A 17,528-nucleotide genomic window follows, 5' to 3' on the forward strand; every position below is an offset into this window, starting at 1 on the left:
AAATAAAAAAAAGGTAACTAGGGTAATGACTACTATGGATGATTAGAATTTGAATCCAGATTTTACATTCATAATTTGGATTTTATTCACAGTCAGATGTGTGCTACTGCAAATAAATGATTAACCAAAAAAATCAAGATACCAGAATCAATAATTAGCTTGGCAACATAAATGTGATAGTTGAAATGTCAATTTTCTTTTCTATACCAGGAATGTAATAAACATTTTGATGTTAACTACCAAAAAGCTTAAGATACTAAAATTAATTAACTTCCTCTTCTACATAAATGTATTTTTTTTTTTCTGTAAAAGATGTTAATAAATATTTGTGATGCTAAATTTCAACCTTTTTTTCTATAATAAGAATATCCTGGTAAGGCCTTGGTTGGGTAAAGCAATATATGGTAAAGGTAACTACATTTTTTTTTGGGGAAAGAAATAGGGGTAACTAAATTATAGTTTACCTAATTACTTTTTTAGCAGGCAATTTGATAAATTTTTAGAAGGTAAAGTATTAAATGCACGCCGTATTTTAAGAGGTGAAATGCAATTATCCTAATTATATATTTTTTTTAACTCAAAAATATTATATTGTTTTTAAATTTCCAAAAATAGGAATAACACTGTATTCTACTAAATTTGTTCCACACATAAATTTCAAGCAGTTCAATAAGACATTTTACATAAAATTGATTAAAATGCAATTAACAAAAACATTTTTTTTTTAATGAAAACTACCAAAAACCACATGAGGAGGGGTTATTTTTATACAATTTTTTTTTTTCCTCCTCCAAGTAAATAAAAGATATATATTTTCTTTTGCTTAGGTTTTAGAACATAGAATTGGAGACCTTATACCACAAAAACAGTACTGAACTGACGTGAAAAGGCTGGAAATTTTTATTCCATCGGAAAAGACCATGGATCAGAAAAAATAAAGACCAATAAATATATATATTTATTTACGAATGAAATTGTCGACTTGGAAAGTGACAGATGTCAACGTCTGGATGGACAAATTACAGTGCCAGAGGTAGAGGACCATTTAGAACACAAATATTATAACAGCCAATTAAAACTTAGAAGAAGAACACGTGGTCCCAACATAGTGACACGAGACTCCCCAAAGATCCAGGCGAGTATCATGAAAAAACCAAAAAAAAAAAAAAAAAGAGCACTGACACGTGGCAGTTACCACATACAAATCAAGCTCCTACAAATTGGCCAACTGCAAACTGGCAATAGCCTGTAGCCATTAACATCCAAAAAATAAAAAATACAAAAATACAAAATTCTGCTATTTTTAGAGAAGCGTAATAATGCTAAAAATACAAATTAGTTTATAAGGATATTTATCATGCAGAGATTTTATTTCATTGATTAAAATTTTAATACCTTTCAAATACAAATAAAAAAATTATTTAAAAAAATAAATATAAATTTATATAATATAATATAATATTATTTTAATACTCAAAATAAATTTTTTGATAGACTAGTCGGTATTAAATCATAAATAAATAGAAACATCTTGTTACCTTCCAAAGCAACGCTTTTATTTTTCTTTCACTCTTTTGGTCGCTTTTTAAAAAAATTGAGAAAACCCTACCCAAGAGAAATTCCATATTCAAGAGCATAGCCTTGTTTCCGGGATTTTGGGCTAAGAGCTAGTTGTCTCTAGGTCTTCTTACCATTTTTGCTCTTTCTCTTTAACTTTAAATTTGCTCCTCTGCCTTTTACCCTTCTTCATCAATCACTTTCTTTCTTTCTTCTTCTTTTATTTTCTGTTTGTTTCTGAGGAAAAGGAAGAAAATATGACCGGGGTTCCAGAAACTGAGAGCGTCTCTCTTGATCTTCTCAGGGAGAAAATGGCTGAGTTTGCCAAAGAAAGGGACTGGGACCGGTTCCATAGTCCAAGAAACCTCCTCTTGGCTCTGGTATTAATCAGACTCTCTCTTTAATCTCTCTGTTCTTCTTGCTTGTAATGGATTTTAATTGCTACCCTTTTTTGCTTGTGCATGGCAGTTTCCTGTTTTGTTGATTTCTATGGTGTCCCTTTTTCTTTTTTTCTTCTTCTTTTCTTTTTTTTATCTCTCTGTGATCCACAAAATGGGGAGGATCATACATGAGAGAAAATTAATAATATTTACTTGCATAATAATATCAATATTTTTCTTTGACTTTCTTATTGATGAGGTTTTGAAGACTCACCAAACAAAATAGAACTGACACTCATATGGATTGACAGAAAATACATAAATGTGATATAGGTTTTTTCTTTTTTTTTTTTTTTTAATTTTTAATTTTTTAATACGGGAGGCCTTGTCTGCAAGTGGGCTTTTGTCTACTTTTTTTTTTTTTGTTTTTTTTTCATCTTCTTCTTTTCTTACTTTTTAAAATCCCCAAGTTAAAGGTTTTGTTTTTTTTTTTTTTTTTTTTTTGGCCTTTTCAAACTTTGAAGAGAAAATACTAGAATGTTGTTGTTTAAATAAATTATCAGGTGTCAAATTTTGTTAAAAAAAATATAAATCAAATGAAAATTTATCTTCTATAAATCAATATGATATCAAAATAAAAAATATGAGAAGTTTTGAGTTTAAAACTCAATAATTTTATTTAAAATAAATAAATTAATTAAAAATATAGATCTAGAAAGAAGTCCAAAAAAAAAAACAAATTTATATTTGAGGAGAATGTTATAAAAAATGATAAATTAAATAAAAATCTATCTTATATAAATTTAAATTTTTGAAATCAGTAATAATTCAACAAGCTTGACTTGCTTTTCTAAATCAATGGACTTTCCCTTTTTGTTACTATCATAGAAACCTGGATAACCCAATTTTTCAATTTTTCCCTTTCTTTCTTTCCCTGTTAGCTTTTTTTGATTTGTCAAAAAGTAAAAATTAGTAACTTAATTAATCAGAACAGTAAAATTAGTAAAGATTAAATTTTGGGTTGGGTATAATGCAAAATGAATTGTCGTTGGTTTTGGCAGGTAGGTGAAGTGGGAGAGCTCTCGGAGATATTCCAATGGAAAGGTGAAGTTCCAAAGGGACTACCAGACTGGAAAGAAGAAGAAAAGGTGCACCTGGGAGAAGAGCTTTCAGATGTTCTGCTTTACCTTGTCAGGCTATCTGATATCTGTGGCATTGATCTTGGCAAAGCTGCCCTGCGTAAGGTTGATCTTAATGCCATCAAATACCCTGTTACCAAACATCAATGCCAAACCACCACTACCACCACAAATAATAATGATGGCAAACAGAGTTCTTAATTGAATTTCTCTATTTAGCTTTGGAACACCCACCACCAGTGTTTTAAAACTTAAATTTTGCTGAGCTGTGAAAGGGCTTGTTTGGGTGTTGCATGGGTATTTTATTTTGGATGTATTAAATTATTAATTAGGTCTTGAAAGTGTTAATATCTAGTGGCTAGGGGCTTGAGGTAGAGCTTTTTAGGATGGGGATTTTCATTTGCCTGAGTGAGGCAGGTGGCGTTTTGGTGTATTATGTATGGAATTTATTCAGGGATATTGTTACTGTTTCTTTCGAGTGAATCGAATCCCTCTGACACATTTCTGATATGGGGATAATACTTCTATTGTTCCTTAAATTTTCCTTTTCATCCATTAATTTTTTTTTTTCCCCCTTTTCATTCATTTTTGTAATTAGGTGATGGAATTTAATAGTTTTATTTATTTATTTATTTTTTTGGGTAATTGGAATTTAGTAGTTAGTTAATTTAATTCATATGAAGAAGATCAAATATGAGTAAAAAGTACAAATCTACAATCACCACTTTATATTTATAGTTGTCATAGTTTTATATTATTTTTGATTTCTTTGATATCCAATTCATATCTAAACATGGACCCAAAAAAGAAATGCTCAACTTTAAAAAACAAGAACTTAAAGAAATTTTTAAAAAAAGTATAATCACCACTTTATATAATTAACTTAATTCATGTAAAGTAGATCGAATATGAGTAAAATGTACAAATCTACAATCACCACTTTATATTTATAGTTGTTGTAGTTTTATATTATTTTTTATTTCTTTGGTATCCATTTCATATCTAAACTTGGACCCAAAATTGAAATGGTCAACTTTAAAAAATAAAATCTTAAAGAAATTAAATAAAAAAGAAAAGAAAAGCATCAATTAACTGTCTTATTAATTTATCCTTCTTGAGGACAGTGCGGTTGTCATAACTAGTGTTTTATCTTCATATCCTCCCTTGGATTAAGTCTAGAGAATTTAATATCCGTTCATTGAACGAGACTAAATTGAATTAGACAAGACTTGAAATGTAATAGTCTAGTAGTGTTCAATAGACGGACCTTTTAATAGTAACATTTATATGGTATAAAAATGTGTTTGATCTTATCTGTTATTTTATTTTGTTTTTACGGTAATAAATAGAAAAAAATAGAAAACAAGTCAATTTGTAGCCATATTTGTATAAAACCATTGCTGGAAGGTGATAATTTAATAGTAAAAAATTAAAGCATTAAATCTAAGACCTTAAACTTAGAAAAGGCTCCTTATAAACAATCCAGACAGAAGGATCATGGCGTCCCAGAACCTAATAATTATATATAAATTTAAAAGTTGTAATTCAAATATTGATAGATCCCATCATTATATTGAAAAATTCTTATATTGCAATATCATATGATACAAGACCATTAATATTGTTGGGAAGCCTTTATTATATTTTAAAAAAATATATATATATATAGGCGAGGCCAGGCAGCATCATGTCGGCAAAGAATAAAATTAAAAACTTTGATCCTGGTGGGATGAGCATAGATGTAGTTAGTGCAATGTAATGAGGTGACAAAAATCCCCCTAATAAGTTTACTTTGTGATATGGTTGCGTTTATGTTCATATTGGTTGCGTAAATGAGTCAAACTACTCTAGACTCGTTAATAATTTGGAATAACCCCTAGTACCATATTCAATCATTTCCAACCGGAAATCTCTTTAGTTTGTGACTTTTTACGATTCCACCATATAAACCATATACGATAATAAAGTTGTCTTGGAAAAAAAAAAAAAAAAGTAATAGAAGGAAAAGTGGGACTCGTCCTTGTGGTTTCTGTCTATTACGCGGGTCTACCACTTGTTTCATATTGTTATTGTACCAAACAGTCGTTTTCCGTTACCAGACCCTGTGGAATATATATGTACGTGTCCATGGAAATTTAGTACAAGTTTTCTGATAAAAGATAAGAATTTTTTACTGTAAAGTAAATTTTGCTCAGTTGATATACCTTTTTAGGTTTTGGGATTTGAAACATTTAGTAGATGGATCATTGTTGTAAATAATCAGAAAAGGGTTTTCTATTGCATATTTGGCCTATTTTTGTATAGCCTTTTTTTTTTTTTTTTTTTTTTTTTTTTTGGGGGGGGGGGGGTCAAAAATCTCAACTTCAGAGCCAAAACTTTTTATTTCTGCAAAACACATAAATGTTTGGTGGCAATTAACCAGTATTTATCGATTAAATTAAAAAATTAAGTTGTTGATTAGAAGCCTAATTTTTAACCTTTTTCTAGAAAAAAGCTCTGCTCTTAGCTTATAAAGGAAGCCCAATTAAGATTTAATGAAATTAACACTTACCATAATTATCAAAATTTTTTATTACTTACCATTTTGTCTTTTTTTATATTAATAAAATACTTAATCTATCCTAATCAAAGCGTACATAAAATTCAATGGCTAAAAATGTTTTGGCTTCTCACCTTATTTTCTTTTGATTCATAAACTTTGTTTTTTTATTTTTCATTTTGTATATATTTAAAAAGATAAAAATATAATCTAAGATCTAAACAAATTAAAATAATATAATTTATAAACAATAACGTTTACCACAATAATTTTAGTATTATTAATTTTTATAGATGTTAAATATATTATTAGTTAACATTACTTATATATATAAAAAAAATATTGAGTGAATAATAAAAAAATAATATTGTACATAATTAATTCAAAAGTATTTTTTAAATTATGTTGCTAAGTACTCAATTTAATATTTACAACACTTTTTATTATATTTTTAATAAAAGCTTTTTTCTCACAAAAATTCTAATTTTATGGACTATACCACATGGATCCTTGATACCTGAAACTTTTTTTCTTTTTCTTTTTTGGGTTAATATTGAGCACCATGTGAATATGTTTGTTTATTCAGTAAGTTTCCATTTTCAATTTTAATGGAATATTTTTTTTTTGTCACCAAAAAAAAAAAAAAAAAAAAAAGCTTCTAGGATGAGATAAGATAATTTTGCATATCTTTTAACGATGTCTTAATTGTAAGATTCGTTTGTCTATTTCTTTTGTTTGGATCAATAAGGTAAGTAAAATTTCTTATTAAGGCAAAAAAAGTTATTATATATATATATATATATATGTATATGTATATATATATATATTATTTTAGGATTCCATGTGAATATGTATATCCGCTTGGTCCAAAAAAATGAAAATAAAGTGAATGCAGAAAAAACTTTCAGGGTTTTGCCTTATCTAAGGACAGTTAAAAGCAAAATGATTGATAGTTATTTTCCACAACTTGATAATTATGGGAGCACTCTTTGTATGTTCGGTCTCTATCTCCACATGTATACCGGGGATCGAATTTAGGCTCATTTTATATATTCAATATATTTGTATATATATATATATATATATATACACACTTTATATACTACCAATAAAAATAAAAATAAAAATAAAAATGAGGCAGCTCAAAATCAACTCTTTTGACGCAAATTTTTAGGATTAATTATACTTTTGATTTGGATAAAATGTGTGTATATATATATAGACTTTTGGGACTTCTAATATGTCCCCAAATTCAATTGAGTGCCTCTAGTTTCAAAATTTTCAATAGAATATCTTTATTTTCAATTCGATTTTAATTTAGGTTCTATTTCAATTTTTTTAATTAAGATTTATAATTTTAGTTCTTCTTTTACTATAGACGAAAGTAAATGAAAATTTTGCTCAAAATAAACATCATATTATAAATGTGAATATTTTATCAATTTAAAATATTAAAAACTAAATAAAATCTCTGAGGATAAAGGTTAAATATACAGTATCCAAATTGAAACAAAACAAAAATTAAGAATCTCAACTTGGAAAAAAAAATTGATGACTTAAATTGAAATCAAAATTAAAATTGAGATGCTAAATCGAAAAAATTGAAAGTTAGGGACACTCACTTGAAATTGGTGGCAAACTAAAGAGTTCAAAATATAGTTAACCTTTTTTTAATGTGAATATAGATAAACGCAAATTTCTATTGTGAGGTTGTCGTTTACTGAATACTGAACAATTATATATAACTAGATGAAGCTTTAAGTTCTTTGTTTTTTGTTTTTGGTTTTTTTTCCTTTGTTTTCCTTTTTCTTCTTCCCCTTTTTTTTTTTTTTGTTTTAAATCATGGGATGCATTAAGTTACATATGGACATAACAGGCTAATACACACCGAATATTGGATGATTCATTGCATAATAGCATATCTGCTTTTAAATGTTTTTATTATATACCAGATATTTTTTCTTTTCTCTATATAAAAAATGTTTTTATCATATAGCTTATAAAATTTGAAAATTTGAAAAATATGAGAATTTGTAATCGTTAGCTCGGTTTGCGACCCACTTCTTTGGACCTGAAAACCATGGAGCGTTAAAATGGACCAAGCTTGCCCATTACCTTCCTTTGGGCTTGGGTTGTAATTAACCCCACACACGTTCATACTGCCAGTGTTTTACTGTTCACATATGTGTGTGTGTGTAAATATATATATATGTAATCCATGTATAGTTAGCATACAGATAGATCATGAATATTAATGAAGATTTTTTAAAAAGTTACTATTAATATTATCACATATATAAAATATTAAATGATTTTTTAAAAAAATTACTCACTCACACGGATCGTCTGCATAGTAAAATTTTCATATATATATATATATATATATATTTATAATAAAATTTTTGGTTTTAATATGTACTATAAATCAAGTTTTGAGGGAGTTATTATGGGCATCTTAGTAAAGTTTAAAGATATATCTTTAGTGATAATATGCCTCTAGTAATCCTGTGCCTCTAGTAATCCTGTTGAAAGTCCTTCGGATTACTCAACTAAAGGACCATTTTCTGAAAGTTCAAATATATGACAATTCGATGATCTTTACTTCTTTTTCTTTTTGGTTAATTGCATTAACAAAATAAATAAGAATGATAGACCCCTTTTTTTTTTTTTTTTTTTAAAAAAAAAGAATGATAGACATTTTATTCGATAGAGTTGAAACATAATCCACTATACAAATGAATGGAATCTTAAGAATTTAAGAAACGAAATAAGTTTGTAATATTAGTAAAAGAAACATTAACAAATCGGCTAAATTACAAATTGAAGAAAAAGGTTTTGTCAAGTAGTCACTGTAAAATAGTTTAGCGATTAAAATGACTGTTCTTTTAATAAAATAAAAATAATTTATTTTTTCCGATAATCATTTTAAATTCGAATATTCACCTTTAATATATATATATATATATATATATATATATATAAAATAAAAATAAAAAGATTTGGAAGCCTACTGTTATATTGGCAACAATGGCAGGAACCTAGATTGTACCGGTTGGTATAGGTAATGGGATAATTTTGAAAGGGAATGGATTATGGAATCATGGAAAGGAAAGGAATCACAAGTTTTAAAAATGGTTAGAGGCAAAAGCAAGACAAAAATACTATTAAATTCCGTATTCTTTATTAAAAAAAGCAAAAAAACTCAAGTGTTTGCAGCTAAAAGCTTTTCCTTTACCATATCAATAAACAATAAAAGCATGCCACAGTGCGCCAGATTGCCATTTGAGATTCATTGAGTAAAATTAAACTAAAAGTTTACCTCTTATAATAAAACTCTTTGACCCACAGTTTATATATATATGTATAAAAATTATTTTAAATATATAACAAATTATAATTCGAATCCAAAAACTTGATTTTAAAAGTAAGTAGATCATACTCTATTTTCTTAACATGTGCAGGTGAAGCGATATTCTTGAAAAAATATAGTTTATAAGTTTCGTTTAGGTGAATATCAGTGCCACTTTTAGAAAAGAAGAAGAAGAGCCTATTTTGTAGTCTGTTTGGAGCTCTATAAAAAAGTATTAAGAAGTGTTTTGTTAAACATTAGGAAGTACTGTTTTTATTAAAAAAATAAAAATAAAAAAATTAAGTTTTCCAAATATTTCTAAGAAAAGCATTAAATTTGATACTTCACCAAATAAAAAAATGTTACGAAAAAATAAATACCACAGAAAATAAGTGCTAATAAAATAGCACTACCAAACACATTAAAAATGGTTTTTTTAAAAACACATACTTCATAGCATCTAAATATTTTGATCGCATGAAAGTAGAATTATGATTCTACTCCCACACCCCCACCCCAAAACAAAAAAAAAAAGACAAGAATATGGTTAATATTTACAATGACAAACACATCTCACCTACAACTTCTTTAAACCGATGTTCTTTTGAGCCAAAAAAACACTTCTTCTTTAATGATGACACCCACAAACCAAAACAAATTAAAGTAATAATAAATTTTCCGTCATACGTGACAACTTTATTTCACTCTTAGCATCAGGCCCTTCAACATCATGATTGTTATCATTGCTAGCCATTATGATCATCATCATTAACATCAATGATCCATCTTTAACACACTATATATTTCAAAATTCACCAAAACATTGAATCCCACAATCACTATCGAGTTAGCTAGCAATGTTGAGAAAGAGTAGCATAACCATATCAATGCTCTCAAATTCTACCATGTTGGTAGGGTGCTGCCGGCCTAAAAGGAGGATGAGGAGGAGGAGAGGCAGCACCATAAGGCTCGGGAACAAGCGCCGGGGATTCAGTTTAGGTTCGCGGTCAGCGGTTCAATGGGGGGTCATGGCTGGTCCTCTTCGGATGCTTAGGAAGATTATCTCCGAGATGGTTCCTAATGCACAGTTTATAGAGGCTTTCTGTTGGACATTACCATTTCTTCGTCCTCAAATCTTTCCCCTATGTTGATTTCCAACTTCAATGGCTTTCGGCAGCTTTATTATTTCTTTTTTTGTCTTTCTTACTTTCTGTAATATGGGGTTCAACAGGCCCTCTTAAATGCAAAAAGGGTTTGATTGCTTCAACTTTTCAGTGTACATTTGCGGCCTGAAAGCCTTTTATACAACAAGCATTTTTAAGAACATCAAAATGTTTCCGTAATTCGACAGAGAACACAAATATTAGAAAGACAAGCATTCCTAAGTAGAGAGAACATAATCATTACATGCAGAGGCGACATAATAATGAAAAATAAACTTTGTTCTTTCTTAACTTCCATATATTGTATATTTTTTCAAACTAGCAAAAGAAAGCGTTGCTGCTAAGGCAGGAAAACTAAAGGAGACTAAAAAAAAAAGTGTACGATAGTCATTGGGTGCGACAGAACCGGCTTCCTAGCGATTGAAGGTTTGCATCGTGCTAAAGAAAAACCTTCACATTACCTTTCCACCACCATCAATTCTAAAGCCGTCTGTGCATATTTACACACAAGGAATAAGAGTCTAGCATTTTCCAAAGTAAGAAAAGAGAGTAGGCTGTTTGTTATCACCAGCACTCTTCAAGTTTCCCTTCTTCTTTGCTGGACTAGTTATCAGCTTTTCGGTTTCATCCGTAGCCAACTCTGAATCAGCTGAAAGCTCTTCATAAGCACGCTTTGTCTGGCACTTACCTGCATCGTCCTTAGGCAATGTAGGTTCACTAGATTTGAAGTCTTGCTCTTCATTTTCAGTTAAAGATGATTGTCCTTCATTACTCTCTCTGGGTTCAGGTTCTTCTTTCGGTTCTTCTTTCAAGCTTTTAGGCAGATCACTTTTGACTGATATGTCAGAAGTACTTTCCTTCTCCGACTTTAACTCCGATTCTTTTTTAATCCCCTTCGGGGAGAAAAATTTTGACAGCAGATTGCTCCCTTCTGTTTTCAGCTTTATCTGAAGAAGATGTTGCAATTAACAGGTATTAATCATGAATTGAGTACATAAACTAGTTAAGGAAATGTTGCAATCAGCAGCTGTCATTGTTTTATTCACCAGACAATATCCTCTGTTACGGAATGGTGAGAGAAAAAATTCACACACGCAAGATAGTGACTGATATACCAAACAGAATCTCTCATGCGGTGACAACTTTTAATGAGACCATCATTTAATGGCGTCACTCCCTAGACCATTCAAGACAAGATCTAGGTGCATGATGTCATTGGGTTTAGATCCTAAACTGTGGCTGTACAGGACATGTGCAATAACACTTAATCCCATATCCGTGACAGACCATTTCATATAATCCAAATGATAAAGATCTGTCAATATCATAAAATCCAAATTATAAAGCTCAACACATCAAAAGAATGCTGAACTTGTCTCACCTCCTTTATGCACTCTGGCCCATCAAAAGATGGCTTGCCCATAGCTGGTGTCACTGGGTACCAAACCTGGAGATGGAAAGTTATTAGCATCCAAGAAAAATAAACTTCAATACTCTTGAACACTGAAGTAGAAGGTGACACTACTCATTTCTTGTACTGCTCAGGAAGCTCTTACCAAATCTGAATTCTCATACGGTTTAAGCAACGTATCAAATTTGGTGGCTGAAGATCCAGTTAGCCATTTATCACTTGATTCCTTGTCACCCAAAATAACAGGCATCCTGTCTATATTCAGAGAGACTGAAAGTGTTACTGCTCACGGCTCGATCTCTCACAAAGATTGCATTACCACAAAGGCACAAATTATTCAGGATGTAATAAAATTCATAACCCATTCTATCTAGCAGGTTGAATGACGCCAAATACCAGTTGTGTAAAGTATAAAACCTAACCTGAATGTTTATGGGCTTTTAAAAACAAGGAAAACTAATGGAAAAGAGAAGATTATATTATGTACCAAAGAGCAAGGGCATAGACCATTCAGCCATGCATGAGTTCCAAACTCCACAAGTAGTGTTGAAAAAGGCAGTTTAGGAATACAGAGAACAACACCCTAGGAAAGCATATAGTAAGAAAACAGTAAAGTTACAAAAACCAAATCGAGCGTGACTCACCATGCAACCACTTTAAAGCTGAGGATGAGGAAGTGGTAAGAATAGTGAAGGTATAAAACATTTCACCTGTTTAAAAGCATAGGGTAGATGTATCAGCACCTAGACCCAAGCAAACTTCAACATAATTTTTACTAAATTAGGTCTTCCAAATAATATATTACTTCCTTGTACCTCAAGGGAACTAGAAAGGAGGGGAAACCGGGAAAAGGATGATTTTACTGTTGAATTAATTAATCATTTATTCTATATAAATGTGCAATTAAAATAAAACATTATACGGATTGGAAAGCTACCTTCAGAGTTTTCCCAAGAATCATAAAGGGCAGCAAACACAAGAGGCCGACCATCCTTGAAATGGATGTAGTAAGGCTGCTTTTTAGATCCATCTTTTTTCCACTCATAGAACCTAAAAGTATATTGAGATCAGATTATAGAACGGAAAGTCCAGACCAACTATAATCATCAAGAGAACAGACAGATATACAAACAGAGCTGAAAATTTGAGCACAATAAATCTAAATACATATCATAAGATACCCTTTCAATAGAATAAAATTGCTTTTGTGATTTGAGGATGCATAAGACTTCAAGTGACAGATTTCAGCCACTGGGGGGGAGGGGGGGGAGAGAACAAAGAAGCTCTGTTTGCATCTATAAGATGCTCCAGAAAACATAAGTTATTAGATACAGTAGAAATACACACGAATGCCGCTTAAAACAAATAATTCAGATTAACTATCATTCCTGCTTAACTTTACCGTGTAAAATCTAAAGTAGCAAGTGCATCATACAAAATCTAAGTTCGTTATGCATTCTCTTATTAAGGTATGTTTACAAATGACCCAAAATGCCCAAGTTTTAATTTTATATTTTCCTTATCCATACATGTTTAAAGTCCCATAACAAATAAAAGATTTTCCTTACCCATACCTGTTTAAAGTCCCATAACAAATAAAAGAGAAAAATCAAGGGTAGTCAACCCCAAATTCAAATAACATTATATCTACAATAAGTCAAATCTGCAGAAGAGAGTCAAGACTCTAACATATGTCATCTACCAAAAAAAAAAAAAAAGGGGGGGATTGGAAAGAACCAAAATACCCCAACATACCCTTCTACTGCAACAAGGCACCGGCTTCTAGGAACCAGGCGACGAAAAGAAGCCTTTTCACCTATGGACTCAGAACGTGCATTAAACTGAAAATTGCAACACAAATGAGATCTCATAAACTTCCCAACCAAATCTAAACAGTCTGTTACTTCTAAGTTATAATGAAAACTGTAAATTCATTCTAGTTATGGGGAGATTGGAACAATGGAATACGGTTTTAAAGTGAAGTCAATTTGAGCCAATGACACATAAAAAAAATCTAGTTATATATTCCACATGACATGAGAATTAAAAGTTATGTAACTCAATTTTTCACGGAAACAATGATGGAAAAAGAACAAAAATAAGATAGGATACGAAAGGAGAAAAAAAAACTGGTAAAAATGGAGGCAGGACGAAGGTGACAGAGAAGCGGTTACTAAGGCCAATATAGATATAGTTGCAACAAATTACAAAACACAGAGACATCATCATGATACATTTGCTTAATTAATAGCATAAGAAACCCCACAATCTAAGCAAATAATAATCACCATTACCATCTTGTAGTGATCAGGTTTCTCAGTTTTCTTAGTGAAACTGGGAATTAAACCCCATTTCATGCATTCAAGTACCACATCTTCACCACCATCTGATGATCCGTCCGCTCTCCGAACAACAGGCAAATTCGATCCCGGCGAAACATTGTACGACGGACGATACCTAATTTGTTTCATTTTCAGTTAACTGATATGAACCAACCATAACTGTCATACTACCCATTTTTTACTTTCTAGGTAAAACTGGGATGCAGGTATTTTAAATTTGCATATGAAACTTACAAAATTTTTAAATAAATTACAAAATAATGAAACTTCAATATCCCTTTTTTTTCGTCCGTTTTTTTTTTTTTTTTTTAAACCTCCGTTTTTATTTTAGGGTAAAAAATATCTAATACAATAGAAAAAGAAAAGGGAATCGAATAGAGCAAGAAAGAGAGAGAGAGAGAGAGAGAGCTTTTACCGGTCTATATTAACAGTACGGACTGAACCACCGGTCCGGTGGCAAGCTCTAGGGATGTCATCGGCCCTCAGAGTACAACGAGCCCTTCCACACATCTTTCTTTCGCGCCTTTCCCTTCTCCTTCACTCTTGCTCTGTTCCAAAGTCAACCGTATAAAGGGCGGGAATCGACTGATTTCTGACCGTTGGATTCAAAACCATCGAGATTCCAGTTTTTGCCGACTCAATTTTATAGTTCAATCTTCTTTATTTAAAAACAAAAAAAATAAAATTCTTGAAAATAACCTTGGGCCTACAATATGTTAGTGGGCTTATGAGGCCCACGATCATCTTTTCACTAGCTCACCTGCAACCTCCATGGTGTTGCGAGCGCGAGGTTATTAGGGATGTTCTTATCAACGGCCAAATCTTCTGCTGGAAGCTGCGGAACATGCTCTCCTTCGCAAAAAGATTACGTTCCTACGTGCCATGCCTCCAGTCCGCGGCTCACCAACTGCGGTGGGCCCGAACGGACGCCGGCCCACCAAGGCGGCGGGGCAGGACTTCGGCCCTGGCCAAGGTGAAGGCGGAGGAGAAATCGGAATGGTGGATAGTAGACGGCGAAATGCACGAGATCGGCGACCACGTGCCGCCTCGTGAGCGCTTCGTTATTCCGAGAGATAACATCCCTAATAAGCGTCGGAAGCAGCTCAGAGAACAGTTCATGCGTCGGACTCGCCTCGTTCTCAAGGAATCGGTTAGTCGTCATTTGCTCTCTACTTGTACTCTTATGCTCAATTCCCAGGGTTTTGGTTCAATTGATTATGAACTTATGTTGTAATATGGTTTTTGATCATTGAAATCCAAAGGAGCATGAGCCATGGTGCAAAAGATACATGGAGCTGTATCAGGAACTCAGAGAGAACTGGGAGAGGTTGTATTGGGATGAAGGCTACTCCAAAAAAATTGCCCAAGATCATGCCAATTATGAGTCTGAAGATGATGATCAAGACTTCTCTCCCTACAGGTTTGTCAATGCTCATTTTCTCTTGTAGAAAAAAATGTTGAAATGACTGAATTATCACATAATGGTTCATTACAAAAGAGCTTCGAATTAGAAATCTTATCACATCTTGAATAAGTAAGCTTTTTTTAACAATCTGTCCATTAGGTACTTAAATTATGTTATCAACTTTTGCATGTATTTGTGCTCCACAATCTCTCCGTTCAATTCACTTTGTTCTTTGTAGCAAATGATATTGCATTTCAAGATTATGTGATGATGGTGGCAGCATCCTAAGATTACTGTCATTTGTTTGTGTTACAGGAGTAGGCGATCCAATGCTGAGCAAATGAAGGTACAATTTCTCTTTAATTGCCTAAACCCGATTCAATTTGTGAGCATTAGCAGTAGTGAAGATCATAATTGGATGCCCGCAATGTTTTTTAATTTTTGAACCCACTCCTCTGTCGGATAGCTCTTGTGGCCAATTTTCTTTGACAATTGTTATTGGGTACAGCGTAACAAAAGCGTTCAATCATGCTATAGTTTGTTTTCATTACTTTTGAATATAATATACTAATTTCGGATGTTATCACCCAAAATGACTGGAATTTTGATTGCAGGGAAGGGGTTCTGGGAGTAGGCAAGGTGATACTTGGGAAAAGGTCAGCCAAATTCGGGATAAGTTTGAATATGACAGGGAGAGAAGAATGAGAGACAAAGGTTAGATAACTGTTGCACTCTCATTGTCTACGAGATATGATATGTTTTGCTTCCAAAAACTTAACTTCAACCTTAGGACTCGAATGTTAATAGATTATTTAACTAAACACAACTTATTAGCGAAGTGAACTCGATTCAATCAGTAGCTAATTTAATAATTGGCTAGTACAGGTCCAAGCTTAATTCTTTTGCTAGATAACCTCACCTGTTGAAACAGCAAATTTCTCTAAATTTAAAGCATGATAGTTTATGGGTGCATACATAAAGGATGCAGTTTAGGGAAAGGAACTCACAGCAGCTGCTAAACATAACATAATTCTACCCCAGAAAAAAAAAAAAAAAATCATTAGCTTATTCTTACGAATGTAGTAAATGGGGTAGAGATACTCTCTAGATGAATTGTCTTCCGTTTTTTGTTGTATAGGAGTTTCATGTACTCTTCTGACTTATAAGCTTCTGATGCAGCATTTGCACCCATGAATAGAGGACCTATCTCAGACTGGCATGATTCAAACTCTCAAAACCGGCCATTTGATGCTGAGAGATACTTTTCCGAGTCTGAAGAAGAAGAGAAAGAGAACTACTAAAGGTTTACAGACTTGTGAATATGTTTTGGCAAGAAGTTTGTGGTGGTGCTCAATTCCCACTTCATCTCATCCTCTATATATGCTGCCACTCTGCAGCTGCTGTTGAAGTATACTCCTGCTGTGAGCTGTGAATAGCTTGCTGAATATTCAGAATTTTGCAGAACTTGAGGGGAAATCGTATTGTAAACGATATAGTGTCTCTTCCTTCAGAGATACGGTTTTGCTTCCAACTCCAAGAGGAATATAAGTGATTTGTAACTTATGGGAAAATTGTGTTCTAAACCATATAACATAGTTTCATTACGGCTGTATGATTATGTGGTCCGAAGTTGAAGCTTTGGTCCTTTTCACTGAATCAAATATTTTCTTTTGGGAACACCTGGCCTTTCTGTAGTGTATGATTATGTGGTCCGAAGTTGAAGCTTTGGTCCTTTTCACTGAATCAAATATTTTCTTTTGGGAACACCTGGCCTTTCTGTAGTGTATTGCCTGTGTTGCATACTAAAAATTAGTACGAGGAGAACTCAAACTACAAAAACAGGATGATTTATTTTATTATTGTTATCATAATTTGAGCGAAGAGGTTGAAAACTGAAATATCTGTTTATAATCAGGATGTTATTTTAGATGACCGAATAGTTTCAATGTGATTCAAATGGTTTTACCAGGCTTAATTTTAATGTATTCATAACAGGTTATCATTTTATTGAAAGACTTGCTTGTTTTACCCACAAAGCAGAACGTTAAGACTGAAAAATCATATAGATAATTGAGAGAAACATAAATATTTACAAATTTTGAGTGGTACTTGCAAGTTACTCCATAAAAAATTATGAACAAAGTAATGAGGGTTTACTAATTTTATTTAGACAAGTTATGCTAAATTAAAAAATTTTGAAATTTAATAATAATAGCAATGAGGATTTATAAATTTATTAGAAA

The 17,528-nt window shown here is 31.8% G+C and overlaps 4 protein-coding genes and 1 long non-coding RNA gene across 6 annotated transcripts; 3 read left to right on the top strand and 2 right to left on the bottom strand.

The window, feature by feature from the left end:
• The first annotated feature begins 1,541 nt into the window (after positions 1–1,541).
• On the top strand, positions 1,542–3,584 carry LOC107426632 (uncharacterized). The gene is made up of 2 exons (XM_016036864.4): positions 1,542–1,937; positions 2,999–3,584. Exons 1-2 carry the CDS (start codon positions 1,815–1,817, stop codon positions 3,275–3,277), a joined length of 402 nt encoding a protein of 133 aa, XP_015892350.1. The 5' UTR covers positions 1,542–1,814; the 3' UTR covers positions 3,278–3,584.
• A 6,033-nt stretch (positions 3,585–9,617) lies between these two features.
• On the top strand, positions 9,618–10,138 carry LOC107426799 (uncharacterized). The gene has a single exon (XM_016037084.4). It carries the CDS (start codon positions 9,822–9,824, stop codon positions 10,113–10,115), a length of 294 nt encoding a protein of 97 aa, XP_015892570.3. The 5' UTR covers positions 9,618–9,821; the 3' UTR covers positions 10,116–10,138.
• Positions 10,139–10,385: 247 nt separating this feature from the next.
• Positions 10,386–14,539, bottom strand: LOC107426796 (uncharacterized). 2 transcript variants are annotated; one of them, XM_016037082.4, is made up of 8 exons: positions 14,296–14,539; positions 13,833–13,995; positions 13,294–13,379; positions 12,476–12,588; positions 12,183–12,248; positions 11,684–11,793; positions 11,509–11,574; positions 10,386–11,074 (listed from the first exon to the last, which is right to left on the bottom strand). In XM_016037082.4, exons 1-8 carry the CDS (start codon positions 14,388–14,390, stop codon positions 10,649–10,651), a joined length of 1,125 nt encoding a protein of 374 aa, XP_015892568.3. In that variant the 5' UTR covers positions 14,391–14,539; the 3' UTR covers positions 10,386–10,648. The 2 variants fall into 2 exon arrangements, with proteins under 2 accessions (XP_015892568.3, XP_048336476.2); XM_048480519.2 differs by having other exon boundaries at positions 13,827–13,995.
• An 88-nt stretch (positions 14,540–14,627) lies between these two features.
• LOC107426798 (uncharacterized) lies at positions 14,628–16,962 on the top strand. Its single transcript, XM_016037083.4, has 5 exons — positions 14,628–15,030; positions 15,143–15,300; positions 15,601–15,631; positions 15,900–15,999; positions 16,465–16,962. The coding sequence occupies exons 1-5, from the start codon at positions 14,725–14,727 to the stop codon at positions 16,584–16,586; spliced, it is 717 nt and encodes a 238-aa protein (XP_015892569.4). The 5' UTR covers positions 14,628–14,724; the 3' UTR covers positions 16,587–16,962.
• On the bottom strand, positions 16,623–17,276 carry LOC132799474 (uncharacterized). Its single transcript, XR_009634098.1, has 2 exons — positions 17,053–17,276; positions 16,623–16,965 (listed from the first exon to the last, which is right to left on the bottom strand). It is a non-coding gene; the product is annotated as an uncharacterized LOC132799474 (long non-coding RNA).
• Positions 17,277–17,528: the final 252 nt, after the last annotated feature.

This window comes from Ziziphus jujuba, chromosome 9 (assembly GCF_031755915.1).
Source record: "Ziziphus jujuba cultivar Dongzao chromosome 9, ASM3175591v1".
Lineage (NCBI taxonomy): Eukaryota > Viridiplantae > Streptophyta > Magnoliopsida > Rosales > Rhamnaceae > Ziziphus > Ziziphus jujuba.

What these genes read in the sequence shown, in the direction of transcription:
- LOC107426632 (XM_016036864.4), top strand. Translation starts at nt 1,815, where the DNA reads ATGACCGGGGTTCCAGAAACTGAGAGCGTCTCTCTTGATCTTCTCAGG. An exon ending in GAAACCTCCTCTTGGCTCTG is followed by an intron (nt 1,938 to 2,998) that starts GTATTAATCAGA and finishes TGGTTTTGGCAG; the next exon opens with GTAGGTGAAGTGGGAGAGCT.
- LOC107426798 (XM_016037083.4), top strand. Translation starts at nt 14,725, where the DNA reads ATGCTCTCCTTCGCAAAAAGATTACGTTCCTACGTGCCATGCCTCCAG. An exon ending in GCCTCGTTCTCAAGGAATCG is followed by an intron (nt 15,031 to 15,142) that starts GTTAGTCGTCAT and finishes TGAAATCCAAAG; the next exon opens with GAGCATGAGCCATGGTGCAA. An exon ending in GAGAAGAATGAGAGACAAAG is followed by an intron (nt 16,000 to 16,464) that starts GTTAGATAACTG and finishes CTTCTGATGCAG; the next exon opens with CATTTGCACCCATGAATAGA.
- LOC107426799 (XM_016037084.4), top strand. Translation starts at nt 9,822, where the DNA reads ATGTTGAGAAAGAGTAGCATAACCATATCAATGCTCTCAAATTCTACC.
- LOC107426796 (XM_048480519.2), bottom strand. Translation starts at nt 14,390, where the DNA reads ATGTGTGGAAGGGCTCGTTGTACTCTGAGGGCCGATGACATCCCTAGA. An exon ending in CGTACTGTTAATATAGACCG is followed by an intron (nt 13,996 to 14,295) that starts GTAAAAGCTCTC and finishes GAAACAAATTAG; the next exon opens with GTATCGTCCGTCGTACAATG. An exon ending in ATCACTACAAGATGGTAATG is followed by an intron (nt 13,380 to 13,826) that starts GTGATTATTATT and finishes TGCAATTTTCAG; the next exon opens with TTTAATGCACGTTCTGAGTC.